This window comes from Clinocottus analis, unplaced genomic scaffold, assembly GCF_023055335.1.
Source record: "Clinocottus analis isolate CAN_PGR_092001 unplaced genomic scaffold, fCliAna1.0.p SCAF_5, whole genome shotgun sequence".
In the NCBI taxonomy this organism is placed as follows: domain Eukaryota; kingdom Metazoa; phylum Chordata; class Actinopteri; order Perciformes; family Cottidae; genus Clinocottus; species Clinocottus analis.
The window spans coordinates 9,596,688-9,613,351 of record NW_027176207.1 but is presented as its reverse complement, the minus strand read 5'-3'; the positions used below and the strand labels follow the sequence as shown (position 1 = coordinate 9,613,351).

Genomic DNA, 16,664 nt, shown 5'->3' with positions numbered 1-16,664 from the left:
GTATGTGTTTGCTTGTGTGTTGCGCTCCGGAGAGCTGCCCCAAGGTTACATTCACTCCTTTTGATGACTTCAGACATGTGGACGGCTGAGCAATCACCCTCGCGAGACACACTAAATTACAACACACGCACACACAACCCATGCACACACACACACACATTCAATCAATCTCATGATGCATGTCTGGAATAAGAAGTGGTGTGTGTGTGTGTGTGTGTGTGTGTGTGTGTGTGTGTGTGTGTGTGTTGTAGGTAGGGGGTGGAGAACAATGTAATGAAGTGACCATGAATGTTTAATATTGTTTGTTTGTTGTGTAAATGTTTTCTCAGTTGTGTTTTCATTATTCAGCATTTTACAAACATCTGATGATGCGAGTGTGTTATACAACCTCCAAGTCCAAAATATTGGTAACATGTCACACTGTCCCGCTGCAGGTTTAGGACTGCAACTAGAATGCTTTCTCGTCATTGGTCCACTAATTAACTGAAAAATGTGAAAAATGATGATTCAAGCTCATTATCAAGATACCAGAGCACAAACTGATGTTTACTTATTTTCATTCTAAAGAAAATACAAAAGATAAGAAGAGCAAATCAAGGTTACCGAATGTATTTATACTTAAGATGGAATTCAGATGGCTCGTTATTCTCCTGGTTGTTATTAGGTAATTAAGTAGAAATTGAGAAACTTAAGTGCGTGTCAGCACCTTTACCTCTTTTCTTACTCTAAATGAAGTCTAAATAATAAAAAGTAGGGCAACAGACATCAGTAGGTTAAAAGAATGGAAGTAATCATTGTACAGATCTGGCTGCTGATGTTAGTCTGATGTGTATGCTGTTTCTCATGGCAGCATGATTCAGCAGAAAGCAAAACTCCTGAGGCTATTTAAATATCTGCTGCTTTATAGCATTAGAATTTCAAATGACACAAGCATAAATGTCAATATTGCTTCCCTAGATTTCAAAGGGTGCATTCATCCCTTTTGAATATAACATAAGGACAGTTTTGTCCACTGACCTCATTTTGCATAAAGTTAAATAAACAAGAAGGACTCAGGAGATACATTTGAATTATAATTTGGGACAAATTTCAAGCAGCTAATTCTCTCTGAACTGATGTGCAGTGCTGCTGTTTTGGATTAAATTCCCTTTCTCTGCACCGTTTAGATTCTCCTCAGCCAGGAGATAAAGGATCTCAAGTCCAAGGCCATACGTCTGTTCGGCAGCAGAGTTGAGGAGCGTGGGTGGGACGGGGGTGCACTGAATCACCACGCATGGTTCCTGTCTAGAGTATTGATTTTGTGTGTGTGTGTGTGTGTTGTCTCTGTGTATTTGTGCGTGTGTGCGTGCAGGTCAGATTTATGATGTTGATAGTAGTTGTATATTAGATTCATGATCAGCTAACTGAGTCCATTCAGTTCCTGAATTGCCGCAAGGCCTGAGAAAGTGAGTGCATGTGTTTGTGCGCGTGTGTGTGTGTGTTCGTGTGTGTGTGTGTGTGTGTGTGTGTGTGTGTGCGTGCGTGTGTGTTCAAAGGGGATGTATTACTGTCATTATCACGATCAGCTCCACATGAATGATACATACATGTTATCCTTTTAGCTTTGCTCTTGCCTTTTATTAATGTAGCAGGACTATATGGCATTCAGCTTAAAGCACTAAAAAAATTCATTAAAAAAAAAAGTCAAAGCAATGTCTCTTTCAAGAAAGCTTGACCCGGTAATCAAGATAATCCTTCGTCCTCTGTCAAAAGTTTTGGACAACATTACATTTGGACTATTACAGTTATCCTTGAAGCGGCATGAATGTGTGTGCCCAATTGTATTGCAATTCATAATGTTGTTCAATAGTTGTTGAGACAATTCACTCAAAACCATAACATGTATAGGTCAGCGGATTCCCGAGGTTAGTAGGATTTATCATCTGAGGACCATGAATGTCTAAACAGAATGTCATAGCAGTCCATGAAATAGTTGTTGAGATGTTTCTGTCCAGAACAAAATGGTGGACAGTAGCATCACGTAAACCACTCTGCTAAGGATGGCTAAACGATCTCTCTCTCTGTCTGTCTCCTTTTCTCTGTCTCTATCATCCTCTATGTTTAATTGTGTGTGGAGACAAGAAGACGCACATCCTCTGTCCTCAGACCAGACAAACTGCCTCCACAGCCCCACGCACTGCCTTCTGTGTGTTGTTTGATGTTGATGCACTTGAGAGAGGCTGATCTGCTCCTCATAGGATCCCATAAAACTGTATGGCAGCTGCCCACACACACTAAACAAAATACACTGAGCTAAAATGGTCCGTGTTTGTGTGCAGGTTCAGAGGTTTGGCACCCCATGTGTAAAGAAGCAGCTCGGCTGGAGAGAAAACTGAGGGTGAGCAACACTCAAAATACCTACAACTCGTTGCCACTTCTCTCTACTTCTGTTTCTGCCTCTCTTTGTTTCGCTGTGTGTCAGAAATTTCTCATTCTTGGTTTACAAGTCTTTGTAAACAAAGTTCCTTTGCATTATAAGAAACTAACTAAAACCAGGCTCTCTGGATGAATGCAATAGTGTGCTTTAGTCACACATTTTCCATTTACTACATTCAGTCTTACCCTTATCCAATCATCTCCTTCCTTTGCTCTTTACACATAAAGGAGGATATACAAAACTCAAAGCTAAAGTAAGTTATCAGGCTTCAGTTACGTTTATTGGAGCAAGCGACTGGCTCTGTTGGCTGTCTCGACTAAAATGTTTTTTTTCTTTTTGTTTGCTAAGTACAAGTTATATGACAAATAATACTCAATAAATTGCAATTATATATAAAGTCTTACCCAATATTGTTGATAAAAAGCTGCTGTTTCTAATGCCTTGATTCTACTACATGATTCATGGTTGAGTGCTATTTGTGAACTGTTCAAAGAGGCATCACAGACACATTCTAGATAACGAGCATGCTAAATACCTGCACCTGTGGGGGAGTCTGTGAGGTCGCTACACCAATGAGAGCACGAGAGACGCGTTGAAGGAAACCCTGGCCCAGGGGTCGCCTGACACAATCGCAACTTTACTGTATGTGTTCTATTTTCAACACGGACCGACGATTGCGTGAATGAACGCAACACAGTGGTTGATCTAGGTCAGGGAAATAGTATGGACATGACAACAGCATGAGCATGTGTGGCGGCAACAACGTCAACTAGCACTTTGCTCGTGTCACTTCTCACGTCTTTTCTTGATAATAAAGACCTCATCAGGGATTCCTCCCAGTGAAAGATTTTGGAGTGTGACACGCAGTTTGAAAGCCACAAGACTTAAAGACTCCTGATTACATTTGTGTAGTGTGTGTGTGTGTGAGAGAGAGAGAGAGAGTGGAGATATGTGTAATGATCTTGTTGTATATCTTTACAATTGATTTCCATGTTGTTAAACTGGCTGTGTTTGAGGTAACTTTACTTTGACCTCAGGCTTGCTCTGACTCTTACATCTGTCCTACCAGCTGAGACGCACTTCTGAGACGGCGTCCATTTCTCCTCCAGGCTCCTCTCCTCTCCTCGGCTCCCCTCACCGGCTCATCTGTGTAAGTTGCCATGGTTATGCTAACATTGATATGGTGACGCCCTCAGCTGTCATCGCTTTCAATCAAAATATAACCGACAGTGACAGACGCACAAAGAGTCCCTGAAAGCTCTTTCTGTCTTTAATCCATCTATTTCTTGTTGGTTCTCCTATTGCACCCTATTAATACAGGGGTGTCTGCTGCACCTTCAATCCTTCATAATTTTTTATTCATTTTAAGCTGTTTTTAATTTTTAATTGTCATTAAACATGGCGTCAGGTATTTTGATGTAACCTACTCACCCTTCAGTCAGTTTGTGTGTATCCGTATGTAAGTCGACCAACAGTCTGTTTATGTTTATCATCACACCTCTCTGTATTTTCTGTAATTTTGCTACCTGCCTGTTCGTCTTTTTGGATGCGCGCAATTTATTTTTATACAGTTATATATTTGAGACTCTGTTTCCATTTCCTCTCTCTCTCTCTCTCTCTCTCTCTCTCTCTCTCTCTCTCTCTCTCTCTGTGTCTCTCGCTCTCTCTTCCAGTCTAAAGCAGAAGTTGTGGACTATAAGCAGCTTGCAGCTCTACCCAGGGTCAAAGCCGTATATGACATCCAGAGGCCGGACATCATCCCTTATCAGGCCGACCATGCACACACACACCTCTCAGATGACACTCTGGAGCGATACAGCTGCGGACAGGTACACACACACACCCACACACACACACATACACACACACACACACACACACACACACACACACACACACACACACACACACACTCAATCATGAAAAGTCACAGTGGGCTAGTCTGAGTAAACATTTTTCTGACAAAAAGTCAGATGGCAATTGATCAATAATTGTTGTCATAGTTTTAAGAAATGTATGTTTTTTTCTCATCCAGTCATTGGTCTCCATATCGCCATACTCTTATGTAAGTACTCCATCCAACAATTGTATTTCCAGAGGTAGTAGTAGCTCCTGTACTCGGAAACAACACAATTGGAGATTTGGAAAAATTAATGCATATTTACAAACGATAAAGACGGTAAAGTTGATTGTGATGGATCAACTATCTTCAGCAGGAATCGGTACCAATGGGCCAAACATGAGCCATTTTAAAGACAGTTCTTAACCACAGTGTTTCAGCACTATCTAATGAGAGCGATCAGTCACAGCCACCAACTGCTATCTTGTTTTTGTTGGGAATTGAAGTGTTTTACACATTTCTGTTATGCGATATAAAGTCTTAAAGTGCTTGTAGATATTTTGTCTTTTGGACAGAGCGAGGCTCGCTGTTTCTGTGTGTTTGCAGTCCTTATGCTCAGCTTAGCTAACTCCTTTGCTGGATATATATGAAGACACATTCTCTCAGATTCTAAGATGGCCTCTCTTGCTGTCTTTCTCGCTATATATCCAGGATCTCTTGGATGGTTTGGAGGTGAGAACGAGGCGTTCCTCCAGTTCTGCTTTCTCTGATTCCCCTGCACACAGTCGCCACGGAGGATCCCCACTGCATTATTATCTCCCCGGTAATGTGCCCACCCAAGCAGAGAGACACATACCACACACACATCACATGCACACAGAGAGTACGAGGTCCCTAACTGGCAATGCCGACTAGCTCTTTGAGTGGGTGCAACAGGGTGTCGTGTCCCATTCCAGCAGCACACGCTCACATACATGTGATTCTCCAGGTTGTCTGTCTTTCTGTTTGTTTGTCTGTCTGTGGGGGCGTGGGCCATTTGCTCATGCTTTGGTTTCCCTCACTGTGATTGGCTGCTCTGGCTGTAGGCAGTGAGAGTGGCAGGAGTTCACCCTATTACAGTCAGCCTGAGCCCAGGTGTACCACACCCACCACCACCACCTTCCAAGCCCCCAAGCATTTCCATGTACCAGGTAGGCTTTCATCCGTATCGCTGACCCCTGACCTGTTTGCTAACCTGAAATGACCCACATCAGATTGTAACCGACCCACCCTCCAGATATTTACTGAGCCCAGACCCAGTTATTACTAACCCACGTCCTGATCCCAGATCAACACCAGCTACTTTCCTAACAGACATACAACCTCATTCCCGCTGAGCCTTTAACTTGACCATGGTAATATAGGACATTTTTATCAGCATTAATATAAATGCTGAGTTTAGTTGTTGACAAAAAAAGTTATCACAAAATGATTTTGATTATCAATTCATTACCATTTTTCAACCAAAACTGCAAAGTATTTGTTGCTTGCATCTGCTTGCGTAGGTTATGAATAAACGAAGAGAGAAAAATACAAATTTGGGGTTGTGGGAAATTGTGGATGGGTTTTTTCCCTTTTTGCTTTATATTTTATAGTGATTCGTCAATATTTGCTATATTTATGATTTGATTTTCGATGCCTAAGAAATTTCCCACGTCATCTCAGCAAAAGGAAATCATCAATCTGTAGAAATCGCAGCAGTGATCCTTATTGTTCTCCTCCGGGGAATCGGTCTGATGTATCTTAGTAATCTAGGTCTTGTATCAGCGCTTCAATGTAGCTAACAAATGCCAGTTTATTTTATTTAAACACTTCATCAACCCTCCAATTTATCAAGTTAAGGCTCCCCCCCTCCCTGAATGTTGTAGTCTTTCCTCCCTTCACTTTGAAAGGCATTTACTTTTCACTGCAAGCTGTGCATTTGGTCTCCCTCCATCATATCCTCCTGGTGCCTTCAGTCTATTTCTCACTGCATGTTCCTTCTCTCCGTTTTTTTCAAGGCTGTTATTCCTCGCCAGCCCCTGCGACATCACTCTCTTCATGCTTTTCAACACGAAGCAAAATGTATTTGGTAGATGCTTTTATACAAAGTGCCTCACAGCATCACGAGTGCTTACAAATTTAGCATGGATAGCCCGTTGGGAGTTGGGCCTCTAACTTTGGCAGATTTAATGGCACACTGTGCAGGACTTGGAAAGATCGTTTAATGTTTTTTTGGGGTTTTTTTTTGTTGTCGTAGTTGTTTAATTGCAGCTCCAACTCTTTTTTAATTTACTGTAATGTGTTGTTGTATTGCTTTTCCAGCACTTAGCTGAGTGATTATACAGAATATTCCACCAGACCAGAGCTACAAGGTACCACATGCTCCTGTCATTCCTAAGTTTCTCCCTCTTCTCCCCTTTATATTTTCCTCTGCCTCTCCATTCAGCCCTCTATCCACCCTTCAACTGCTCTCCTCCCTCTTCTTTATTCCTGTGCCATCTGCTGCTCTTTCCAGTAATAAGCCTGTGAATCTGTATTAATCAGCCTGGATGCACGGCACTGTCGCCGCCGTAGCAGTTTATCACCCATGCTGTCAGCTTTACGGTTAAGGGGACTGTGAATGTACCCAACTAATTTGGAGGAACGGGTTTAGTAAGGAAATCCACATTCCTCTATTTACACTCTTCCCTTTGCTTTCCAACCTCATCCTCTTGTTACTTTTGTTCTCAGCTTCTGAGGAAAACAATATCTACAGGAAACCCCCCATCTATAAAAGAAAAGGTCAGTTGATTCCTCACAATGTTGTGCTTTTTATAGCTTTTATTATGGTATTTACCTGTTAGTCAGATGTTTGTCAAAGACTTCTCTGTATGAAACATGCTTCTGTTCTTAAAGAATCTGTCAAAGATAACATCTAACAACAAATGTCCTTTCACAAGGTCCAGCTTCTTAAATGTGAGGATTTGCTGCTTTACACAATTAAATATTAAATATATTTGGATTTTATGCTGGTGTTTAAATATACCGAGGTTGTATATAAAAGCTAATTAGTCAGCATTTATTGAAGGAAGGAGGGCACCTAGCTGTAAGCTCGAAACAGCTCGAAACAGCCTTTTTCACAGCTTGGATTATGTTACATTCCAGCTGTGTTAAAGTTACGATTATTGCCATGTAAGTAAGCATTAAACTGGTAATTTGATGCTCAGTGGATTTGTGAGAGACCTTGTTATATTTTTATGGTGAATACATAATGAAATTGCACGTGGAAACACATCAAAACATCATCCAAACTGTGTAGTAAAGTATCAACTAAGTCACTTAAACAGAAATCCAAATTTCGAGCTGAGTTGTAGCCACATTAGAGGTGAGATTACATATTCAATTGATGATTCAAAAGGGGAAATTAAATGTAAAGAAGCAACGCCAAACACTGAGTGTGTAGGTGATCCATCAGTGCTCAGATGGCAGGTCCAAAAGACATACAGTTCCTCGGAAACACCTCTAGATGATTTACGCTGCGCTCCAAAGTGCTGACAAACCTCTCTCCTCAGTCTGAGCAGGCAATCTGTGATCTGGGCTCTGTGGATGAATTTGAATTTACACCACGAATCATTTATAGAGCAGCTTTCATATTAAGGCAAAGTTCCATAATCGTGTATTTATGCTGTATATTTAGTACCATAATGTATGTCATAGTCAAAACTCGCTGCAGCTCAAAAACAAACTTTTTCTAGCTACTGGAGGAGGTGTTGGGTTACATTACCAGAAGCAGCACCTGAGAAAGATGGCGAGAGTTTGTGAAAAGCGGCGCACTAATGATTACAGATTAATGTTTTTCTTTTGGTTCCTTTTAAGGCTTCTGTCATATCTGTTTTAGATGTAAACATATGGACATGATTGGGGTGGAGACTTGTATACATGACAACTGATCCCAAAACTTTGATGAATGCATCATATAATTTTTTTTTTAATTACCTCATAAAAGAACAAATAGGGGACAGATTGCTTCGTTGTTTTTTTGTGTCCATTGGAAATTTGAACTGTTCAAAGACTAAAAGTCATATTCATGCCTCCACAGCATCAATCGAAATGTGACCTTTGTTATATGTCACCCACTTTCTCTTTGCACTGTCTAACAAAAGCCACAAAACCCCATCAACAATTTTCTCATAGATATTGCGTCCTTTCATCCTCACAAGGAAATCAACACTCTCGACAACTTTGCTTGCTTACTGGAAGTTGTGCATCATATCGCATCTTCACTGACCTCCTTTTCGTTCTCTGTTCCCTTGCTTTTGATGCCTTCTCCTCCTTCATTCCTCCCCCCTGCTGAGCCCTTCCCTCTCTGTGAGTAACTGAGCTACTTTGTCCGTCTTGCTTTTCCCGCGTGCTCACGCAAAGAGACTCAAGAACCCCAGTGAATCATTTTTTAGACCAACAAACAAACAAGCAAACAAACAAACAAACCAACCAATCACATTTTGTGGATGCAAAACATGTTTTAGCATTCTTGCCCCGTGGTTGACTCTTCTCTTCTCAGCGCTGTCTTTTTATTTTAAAAATATGAATCAGACTCAAAATGCTTGTGGTAAAAAAGGGTTTGTGATCGCAAATTGTGTTGAGGAATTCTGTGATTCATCCATCTCTCTTTCTCTTATCGTCTCTCCCTCAGACATGTCTGCCTCGCCAACAGCCAATAAGAGTAAGACCAATGAGAACCTCCTCCATTCCAGTGGCCTTTCCACCTCCAACTGTAACAGCATTTATCACCCAGACTCCAACTATTACCCATACACTGGCTCTCCAAAAGGTACTGCTCCCTCTCACACACTTTGGCATAAACACAAGCTGTATTTACACATCCCCCCTCCATTTCCCTCTAGTCTCCAGGGTGAGGAGGTTTTCGTCCGGAGGAGAGGAGGATGGATGGAATCACAACATAAACAAGGTAAGAAAGAAAGACAAGCTCCTGCTTCTCACTTTTCATATTTTAAGTGTGTTTGTTAATATTTAATGAGCAAGTTATTAAATACTTCTTTCCGACCTCACCGGCTGGACATAATACAGAAAGATGCTCATCTCTCCTTTTATCGTTTCATATTATTCCTCCTATCTGTCAAAACAAAAGCTATCACTTTTCCTTGTCTTATTCTGCTTTGTTCTACCTCTATCTAACGACCTGTACATTCATCCTACTCAACTAACTCATATTGCTCCACCTATCCTTCCATTTCCTGTCCTGATCCCTTTATTTAACCCATCATTCTATTCCTCCCTCCCTCCCCACAGGGAATTGGCAGGATGATCCTGAAGGAGGAGATGAAAGCGCGGTCAGCTTGTCACGACAATGACCAGTGGGGGAGCAGACGCAGTTCCCGCTGCAGCAGCAGGGAGGCGCTGAACAATCTGGGATACGGCTCCCTGAATGGCTGTAAGTCTGCGGTTGTGAGGGTTGGATTTTGTAGATTTACTTCATTGACTTCATCGAGCATCCTTTGCATCACTGTGCGTGACAGTTTCTTGCTCATTTGCTCATTAGCACTAAATGCCAATTAGACTACAACTGAGGCAGATTATTTTTGGAGGTATTTATTCATGAGCTTAAGTACTTCCAAAGTTGAACATTTATCTATTGATGGCAATAAATGAAAAGTAAAGGGATCACTAAAGTTATTGCAAATCATTGCAAATTCCAGAGCTATCGAAACCTTATGGAGGAGCTACAGGAAAAGTCAGGTGAACACCAAATGTCAGCCGGCTTTGTCCTCTGGGAATCATGAATGCCTTTACAACATCCATGTGAGAAGAAAAAACAGATAAAAGTGGTGGGCTGTCTGATGGACATTTCCATCCATAAAGTAATGCTGCTAGCATGGCTCAAAACTCATCTCATCAATGATGGTGGGCTCGGCTATGAAAAGTGGTTGTTGTTGTTAGCATCTTGTATCCATAATCTGTATGTACTGACTTAGTCCTGTAAGATCACATTAGGGTCGAGACTGTGGTTTAGGTTCAGGGCTGGAATTAGTTTGCGTAATGATGATTATTTGGCTGCTGTGGTGAAGATTCAAGGTAAATAAATGAATATAGTCACCTTAGCAGGAGGATGAATGTGTGTCTTCTTGTGATGCTGAGCAAGCTGGGGGGGTGTTCTACTTTTGTAATAACTCTCCCATTGATCCCATTTCTCATTGCATTCAGCACGAGAGATCGAGACAAAGATGGAGAGACTGAGGGAAAGAAAGAGTGTTTAGGTGGAGGTCAAATGGGAATAAAAGAGAGGGTGTTATAACTGGAGAGCCTGAGAGAGAGTGAATGAGATAGAGAGTGAATTAAATTCAAAAGAGTGAGGAAGTGAGGAGCTAAAGCAATTTGGAGCTGTTCAGAGAAGATGTATGACATGAAGCCAAGGGGTGAATCAGGGTCAGAGCGGTGGAGAGAGGGAAATTAGCTATGTGCATAGGGAGGTCAGACAGAGAGAGGTGTTGTCGATAATGTGGGTGTTCATTGCTGCATAACCATTGACGGTTTCTATAGGCCGCTGTTATTGTACTGATTAAAATACTGAGACGTTTGTGCTCATCTATTCTTCAGAGGAGGCTAATTCCAAAATGGGATGTCCACCGTTAAATAGAAGCCACATGAACTCCTAAATAATTGACCGACTAACGGATTTTGCTTCATTCCATTGATGGAAATGTCAGTCTGACTGAAATGTCTCAACTGTGATGTGCCGTTACATTTTATACATACGCTTGTGTTCCCCAGATAAGGAATCCTACTGACTTTTGTGATCCCCTGACATTTCTTCTAGTGCTAACATCACATTTATATATGTGTTTTGAACTGATGTATCTCAAAACCTATTGGGTGGGTCGCCAGGACTTTTTCTATCACCACCATCACCACATGTAAATGTGTCCTTTGGTTTATGACTAAAAACTTGCTTTTTAAATACCTACACTTTGTTTCAGTGCTAATTAGCAAATGTTAGCATGCTAACACCCTAAACTAGCCAGTGAGCGCGGTAAACGGTATGCCTGCTAAACATTAGCATTTTAGCGAATTAGCCTGTTAAAGTTAGAATTTACTTCAAGCACCACTGTGTCTGCCTTGTTACTTCTGTAATTACGATGGTAAGACAGCTCTTTTCTCCATTTTACGTTTCGTGTTCAAGCACCTGGTTTACATCGTTCAGTGGGTGGATGCCATAAACATATGCATATTTAACATGAACGGGTCGGTGCTGCATGGCTGTGGCCGTGCTGCTTCATATTTTATAAGTTGTGTAGGTCGTGATGGTGATTTGTCTCTATGTCGACGCTGTCCAGGGCATATCTTCACACAGCTGATGTTTAATAGATGTCCCACAACAGCTGGCCTTCTTTATTTCCCCTGCAATGAAAACTAACCCTCTCGTTTCAGTTTACTGTTTGTCCTCATAGTTTCACTATTTGACAGGTTTATGAGCTCCACTTCAACCAGTCTCACCACACTTGTATACATAATCACACAGATGCTAATATGCATGTATCCATGTGCACACACAAACGTGTTGTGTTTCTAAAATACAGTTTGTATAGGATACCTAAACTCCCAGTTACAGTTTGGCACACATCATGTAAACACCTCCACTTCCTTATGATGAACACAGAGATTTGGGCTCAAGACACAAAACTTCAGTGACAAGAGAATTGTATTTCCAAGGCGTATCGTGATGACAATAATTTACTGTCCTGTGTGTTTTCTCTCTCCGCTGCCACTCTGTCCTCAGCTCCAAGGTCCGCCTGCAGTGCAGACAGCGGTGAGTTGTTCATCCGGACCCCATCACAGTCTCTTTTTTTGCTTTTACGTGGATTTTAACACAATAACAACCAAACTTGGCCTCCAAATTTGCTTTTGAACGTCATACAATTGAATTCTTGTGCATGCACACTGTCATATAGGGGCAACACTTTGCCATTTGAATAGAATAACAGATCAATGTGAAATTGTGACAATTTCAATGGCAGCAGAGATTATAGTTGTATATACTATACTATAAATGATCAATGATCAATTGGTGAATGAGATGCTCTAAGCACTCTTTGAGGAATCCATATTACCTAGACACACCCAATGACTAATCTCTGAGACATATTTCTTTGTGGAGAAAGAGAGAGTTGTAGATGAGAAAACCCATTATAGTTCAACATCTCACTCCTGCTGTTCAGGAGCTTTACACATGCCAGCATTCACTGTATCACTGTGTTTCACCCTGGCTCTCTGACATCGCTGTGTAATTTAATTTCCTTCAACAACAGAATGAACAAGAAAGAGAGCGAGAGAGAGAAAGACAAGATTGGCAGAGCATGAAAGCAAAAGAGAGGGAGGGTGGAGAAGAGCAGAGCCAAAGACTGGCAGATAGTGGAGATAAGGTAGTGAAAGTTCAATAGAGGACTGAAGAAAAACTTGAGGGGATCCGTGTGCCTCCGCTGCCCTCTGCTGCTTCAGCTGAAGACGTGCACAACACACATGAGGGCCCAATGGATGCTGGTGGTTACCAATGGTTACAGGAGAGGCGTGGCCATGTTTTAAGGTTTTCCTTTTGCTGTGATGGTAGGGTGTACATATTACAATGTAAAATTATGATGCTAAACAGCAATACACATATGCTTGTGATTGTAAAGGTCCGTGCTGCAGTTCATATTTATATTCATATAATTGTATTTACCCAGAGGATAAAACGGCACATTTAAATGACTGAAATGTCATTTTGTGTGTGATCAGTCACATCAGGAGTCAGGTGGGTGTTTGAGAGGCAGTGGGACCCTTGAGGTTTACGAAACAGTTACCGTACTATTTTTTTCAACTCTTGTACCAAATGGGATAATCCGTTTCCCCAGTGTGACGTTCTCAGAAATTGTTAGACAAAGATGTGAGAAACCCTTTTTTAATCCTTTTAATTCAGCTGTCAGTATGATGAGATTCTGTACTACTATTCATACATGGAGTGTGTTTGTATCATTTTACAATATTCCTGTGTTTGTTTGTGGTTATGTGTTTATTCTTGTTTCTGCAGACTCATATCTTGCCAAATCATCCTCGCTGCCAGGCTACCGCAGGAATGGACTAAACAGGGTAAGCGACCTTGCTCACTCATTGTGTGTCTTTGTCTGTGCGTGTGATAGTATGACAGTTATGGCCACTCACTAAATTGTAAGCTGTAGCAAAGTCCTTTATGAGACAGTAACCAAAAACTTGATATTGTTATTATGCTATTCCTCAGTGTGATAAATTATTTGATGGAAAACCCCACGGATGGGGCTTTTTCTGCAATATTTTATGATTTATCTCTACTATTTCCTCCATATCAATGGTGAAATGCATTTTCTCACTCCATGTTTGCGAAACTGTTCTTGTTTCCTGGCAGCCTGGGAGCGCTAGTGCCGATTATTACCAGTACGACAGCAGTAATGCAGTTAACTGGCAGATCAGAGGTAAGCCTATTGTATAGATCAAATCTGCTTATTTTGTCGATATTTACCTCTCCTCCTCATGCATGTTGTTTTACGTGCATATCATGGAAAGAGGTGGAAATTAATGCAACAGTTAACATGAATGATAACAGATTTCCTCTTCTGCTTTTTTTCAGAATACAAGGTAAGACCAAGCAGAATGTTACTGAGTGAAAGGTCTGGATCAATAAGTAATAGATAAGGATGATGTTTTGTATGTTCAAAGTTTATATTGAATTCATCTCACTCAGTAGCACCAACTTGACTTGAGGGAAGGTTTGTGAAGTTGACAACCTCAAATATTGAAAAGTATTTACAGTGCTTTGAAAACTAGAAAGTTTCAGTGGAAACTAGGGAGAAATAATGGTTGGACTTACTCATATTTGACATTCTTCTTCCTTGTCCTCCAATAATAATCACATCAAAGAGTAGAGATTAGAAAGTGATTCATAGGAATAAAGGATTTATGTTGCACTCCTTAACATTTTTTTCATTAAATTCTGCAACTATTTGTCAATGAAGAGTGACGGGGTTGTCAGGAATTATCAAGCAACTGAATAAGAGTTCAACTTTCTTTCTTAAACAACGAGAAAACAGATTCAAACATTCAAAGAGAGAGACTTTTAATTTAGTCAAACATATGTTGATGCATTTCTTGTCATTTGTGTGGAAAGAGTTGAATCCACTTTCTTTTTGAAATCCTATCAACCTCTGAAAACATAAACAAAGCAATTGTCTGCCGATCCAACTAACATTGGTGGAAGTCAGCGTTCACCCTGGACAGGTAGCCAGTTTATTGCAGGGCTCCGAAGCAGATTCCATTCACGCTCACACGGACAATTTTAGAGTCTCCAATTAACAAAAACCTAAACTGCAAGACAGTGGGAGGAAGCCAGAAAACCTGGAGGGAACCCACGCTACCACGGGATCGTGAATCGTTCGGGCCCTTCTTGCTGTGAAGTGCCATTGTGAGCCACTGCGTCCCTGTGCAGCCCGATTTTCGAAATTTCTTTTAGCACAAAAACAGATTTATCTTAATCTCATCCTCAGTAAAATCCTTATATCTGCATAAATAATAAAACTAAACAGAGAGGCTCAAAACATTTTTCTAATTCATTTTAGCATCCATCGTTGTTGTTAGTGCGGCTGTTGGCCAGTAGAGAGTGACAAAGATAAATACAAAATCAGTCTTCTGGGAGTATCTTGATAGCAGAATGGTTACTGTGCAAGGCCAAATACGCCACAAAAAGTTTACGAGTTTTTTTTAATGGTGCATTTGATTGATGTTGTAAAAAAACCCACTGAGAATTACATCATTGGTGAAAGTTCTTTGACAGAGCATCTGAATGCAGTTAGACTTACAGTTTATGTGTAGTTTGTGTGCCTTTTAGTACAATTTTTCTGTGTGTGTGTCTTAGATCTACCCATATGAAGCCCTTATAGTGTCAGTCAGAGGGCAGCAGCGTCTACCGAGTGATGTGGATCGAGCCAGACTGGAGGTGAACTCTTTTACAAAATCTATTTCAATAACCGACCGACCTTACCATCCATCGAGCTATGACAAAAAAATATTTGATACATTTCTGAGACATATAGGGATTGCTTGAAATGTCTCTTGAAGCTATTTGAAGAAAGTGTATACATGCAAACGATTATCATTGACTTTCCCTGTCTAAATTTCTCTCTCTGTCTCCTCTTCCCCCCAGCGTCACCTCTCTCCAGAGGAGTTCCACAGAGTCTTCGGCATGCCCATGTCCGCCTTTGATCATCTTGCTCAGTGGAGGAAGAACGAACTGAAGAAACAGGTCCGACTCTTCTGAGAAAAGGAAGCCACCAGAACCGTGTGCTCTGAAAAAAAAAAGCCACCAGAGAGGCCTGTTGACCCAAAATTGACTTCCACAGGGGAAGAGGAACAGTCTGAAATAAAAGTATCTTCTCCTCTGAGGTGCAGAAGCTGAACTGTTGGGCTTCTGATACCAACTCGCCAACTAAAGAGTGGGAGGAGTCGTTCTGTTTTCGCCCTCTTTCCAGCAGGTGGCAGTTTGTGAAGAGGAGGACCAAGGTGAAAGTCTATGCTGAGAATAGAGAAGAGAATAGGCTGAAGGACCGCCTGACATTGTTTGAGGCAAATAAGATTCTGTTTTATTCACACAGACACTATGATCAATGACTCATAAGTGGACGAGAACAGTGTGAGTCTCACTAACATATAGGGTTAGACAATGTTTTTTATATATAATGTGCAAATAATGAAACCCAAAGGTTTTCTTTTTTGATACTGGCATGTGTTTATTTTGATGTCAGTATTTCTGAAGCCATATAAGTGTTTAGAGTTTTTCTTTATGACATAAGCAGACTGTACAGTTATAGGGTTTATTGTGAATTAACTATGTCATAGAAATCAGGTAGTAGTATACAAGTTAAAAATGGACATCTTTGTTTAGTTTTTTTTTTTTTTTAAATAAAAGGAATGAACGATTTTGTCAATTAATAGTTGCAGCTGTACAGGAGTAATATCCAGAACCTCCGAATACACAGAACAAAAAATGCTCAAGTATAAGAAGGAAAGGAAGAAATGATGAAAAGAAGGATTGAACACCAAGTGACAACGGAAGGATTGTGTGGGGAGATAAACAAAGAAAGATGCAAAAAAATGAAAGAATGATAAACAGAGTTTAATAAAGAGGTAATGGGTGTCAAGAAAGTAAAGTGTAAAGAAAGGATTTGGGTAAAAGTGTGTGTATGTGGGTGTGTGTCTGTAGGTCTTCAACTATTCAGTAAAGCACACAAATAAATGTGTTTGATACTAACTTATTTTGTATTTATTTACTTGAGTATAATTTGCAAACCTGTATCTGTAACTACTTCGGAATAAATGATTCAAGCATAA

At 40.7% G+C, this 16,664-nt stretch overlaps 1 protein-coding gene across 5 annotated transcripts in view; it reads left to right on the top strand.

Annotated features, from left to right (window-relative positions):
* The window catches only part of LOC137802519 (actin-binding LIM protein 3-like), a 38,330-nt gene extending 21,666 nt beyond the window's left edge, over positions 1-16,664 (top strand). The window contains exons 8-23 of one of the 5 annotated variants that reach the window (XM_068600451.1): positions 2,319-2,377; positions 3,486-3,566; positions 4,090-4,245; positions 4,452-4,481; positions 4,968-5,079; positions 5,342-5,446; positions 7,008-7,058; positions 8,950-9,087; positions 9,161-9,225; positions 9,567-9,708; positions 12,052-12,081; positions 13,339-13,397; positions 13,690-13,756; positions 13,912-13,919; positions 15,193-15,273; positions 15,481-16,664. In XM_068600451.1, the coding sequence (XP_068456552.1) occupies positions 2,319-2,377; positions 3,486-3,566; positions 4,090-4,245; positions 4,452-4,481; positions 4,968-5,079; positions 5,342-5,446; positions 7,008-7,058; positions 8,950-9,087; positions 9,161-9,225; positions 9,567-9,708; positions 12,052-12,081; positions 13,339-13,397; positions 13,690-13,756; positions 13,912-13,919; positions 15,193-15,273; positions 15,481-15,594 (1,298 nt within the window). In that variant the 3' untranslated portion in view covers positions 15,595-16,664. Of the gene's footprint in view, positions 1-2,318; positions 2,378-3,485; positions 3,567-4,089; positions 4,246-4,451; positions 4,482-4,967; positions 5,080-5,341; positions 5,447-7,007; positions 7,059-8,949; positions 9,088-9,160; positions 9,226-9,566; positions 9,709-12,051; positions 12,082-13,338; positions 13,398-13,689; positions 15,274-15,480 lie in introns of all 5 variants that reach the window. The other 4 variants (XR_011079976.1, XR_011079975.1, XR_011079978.1 and 1 more) reach the window with 4 other exon arrangements.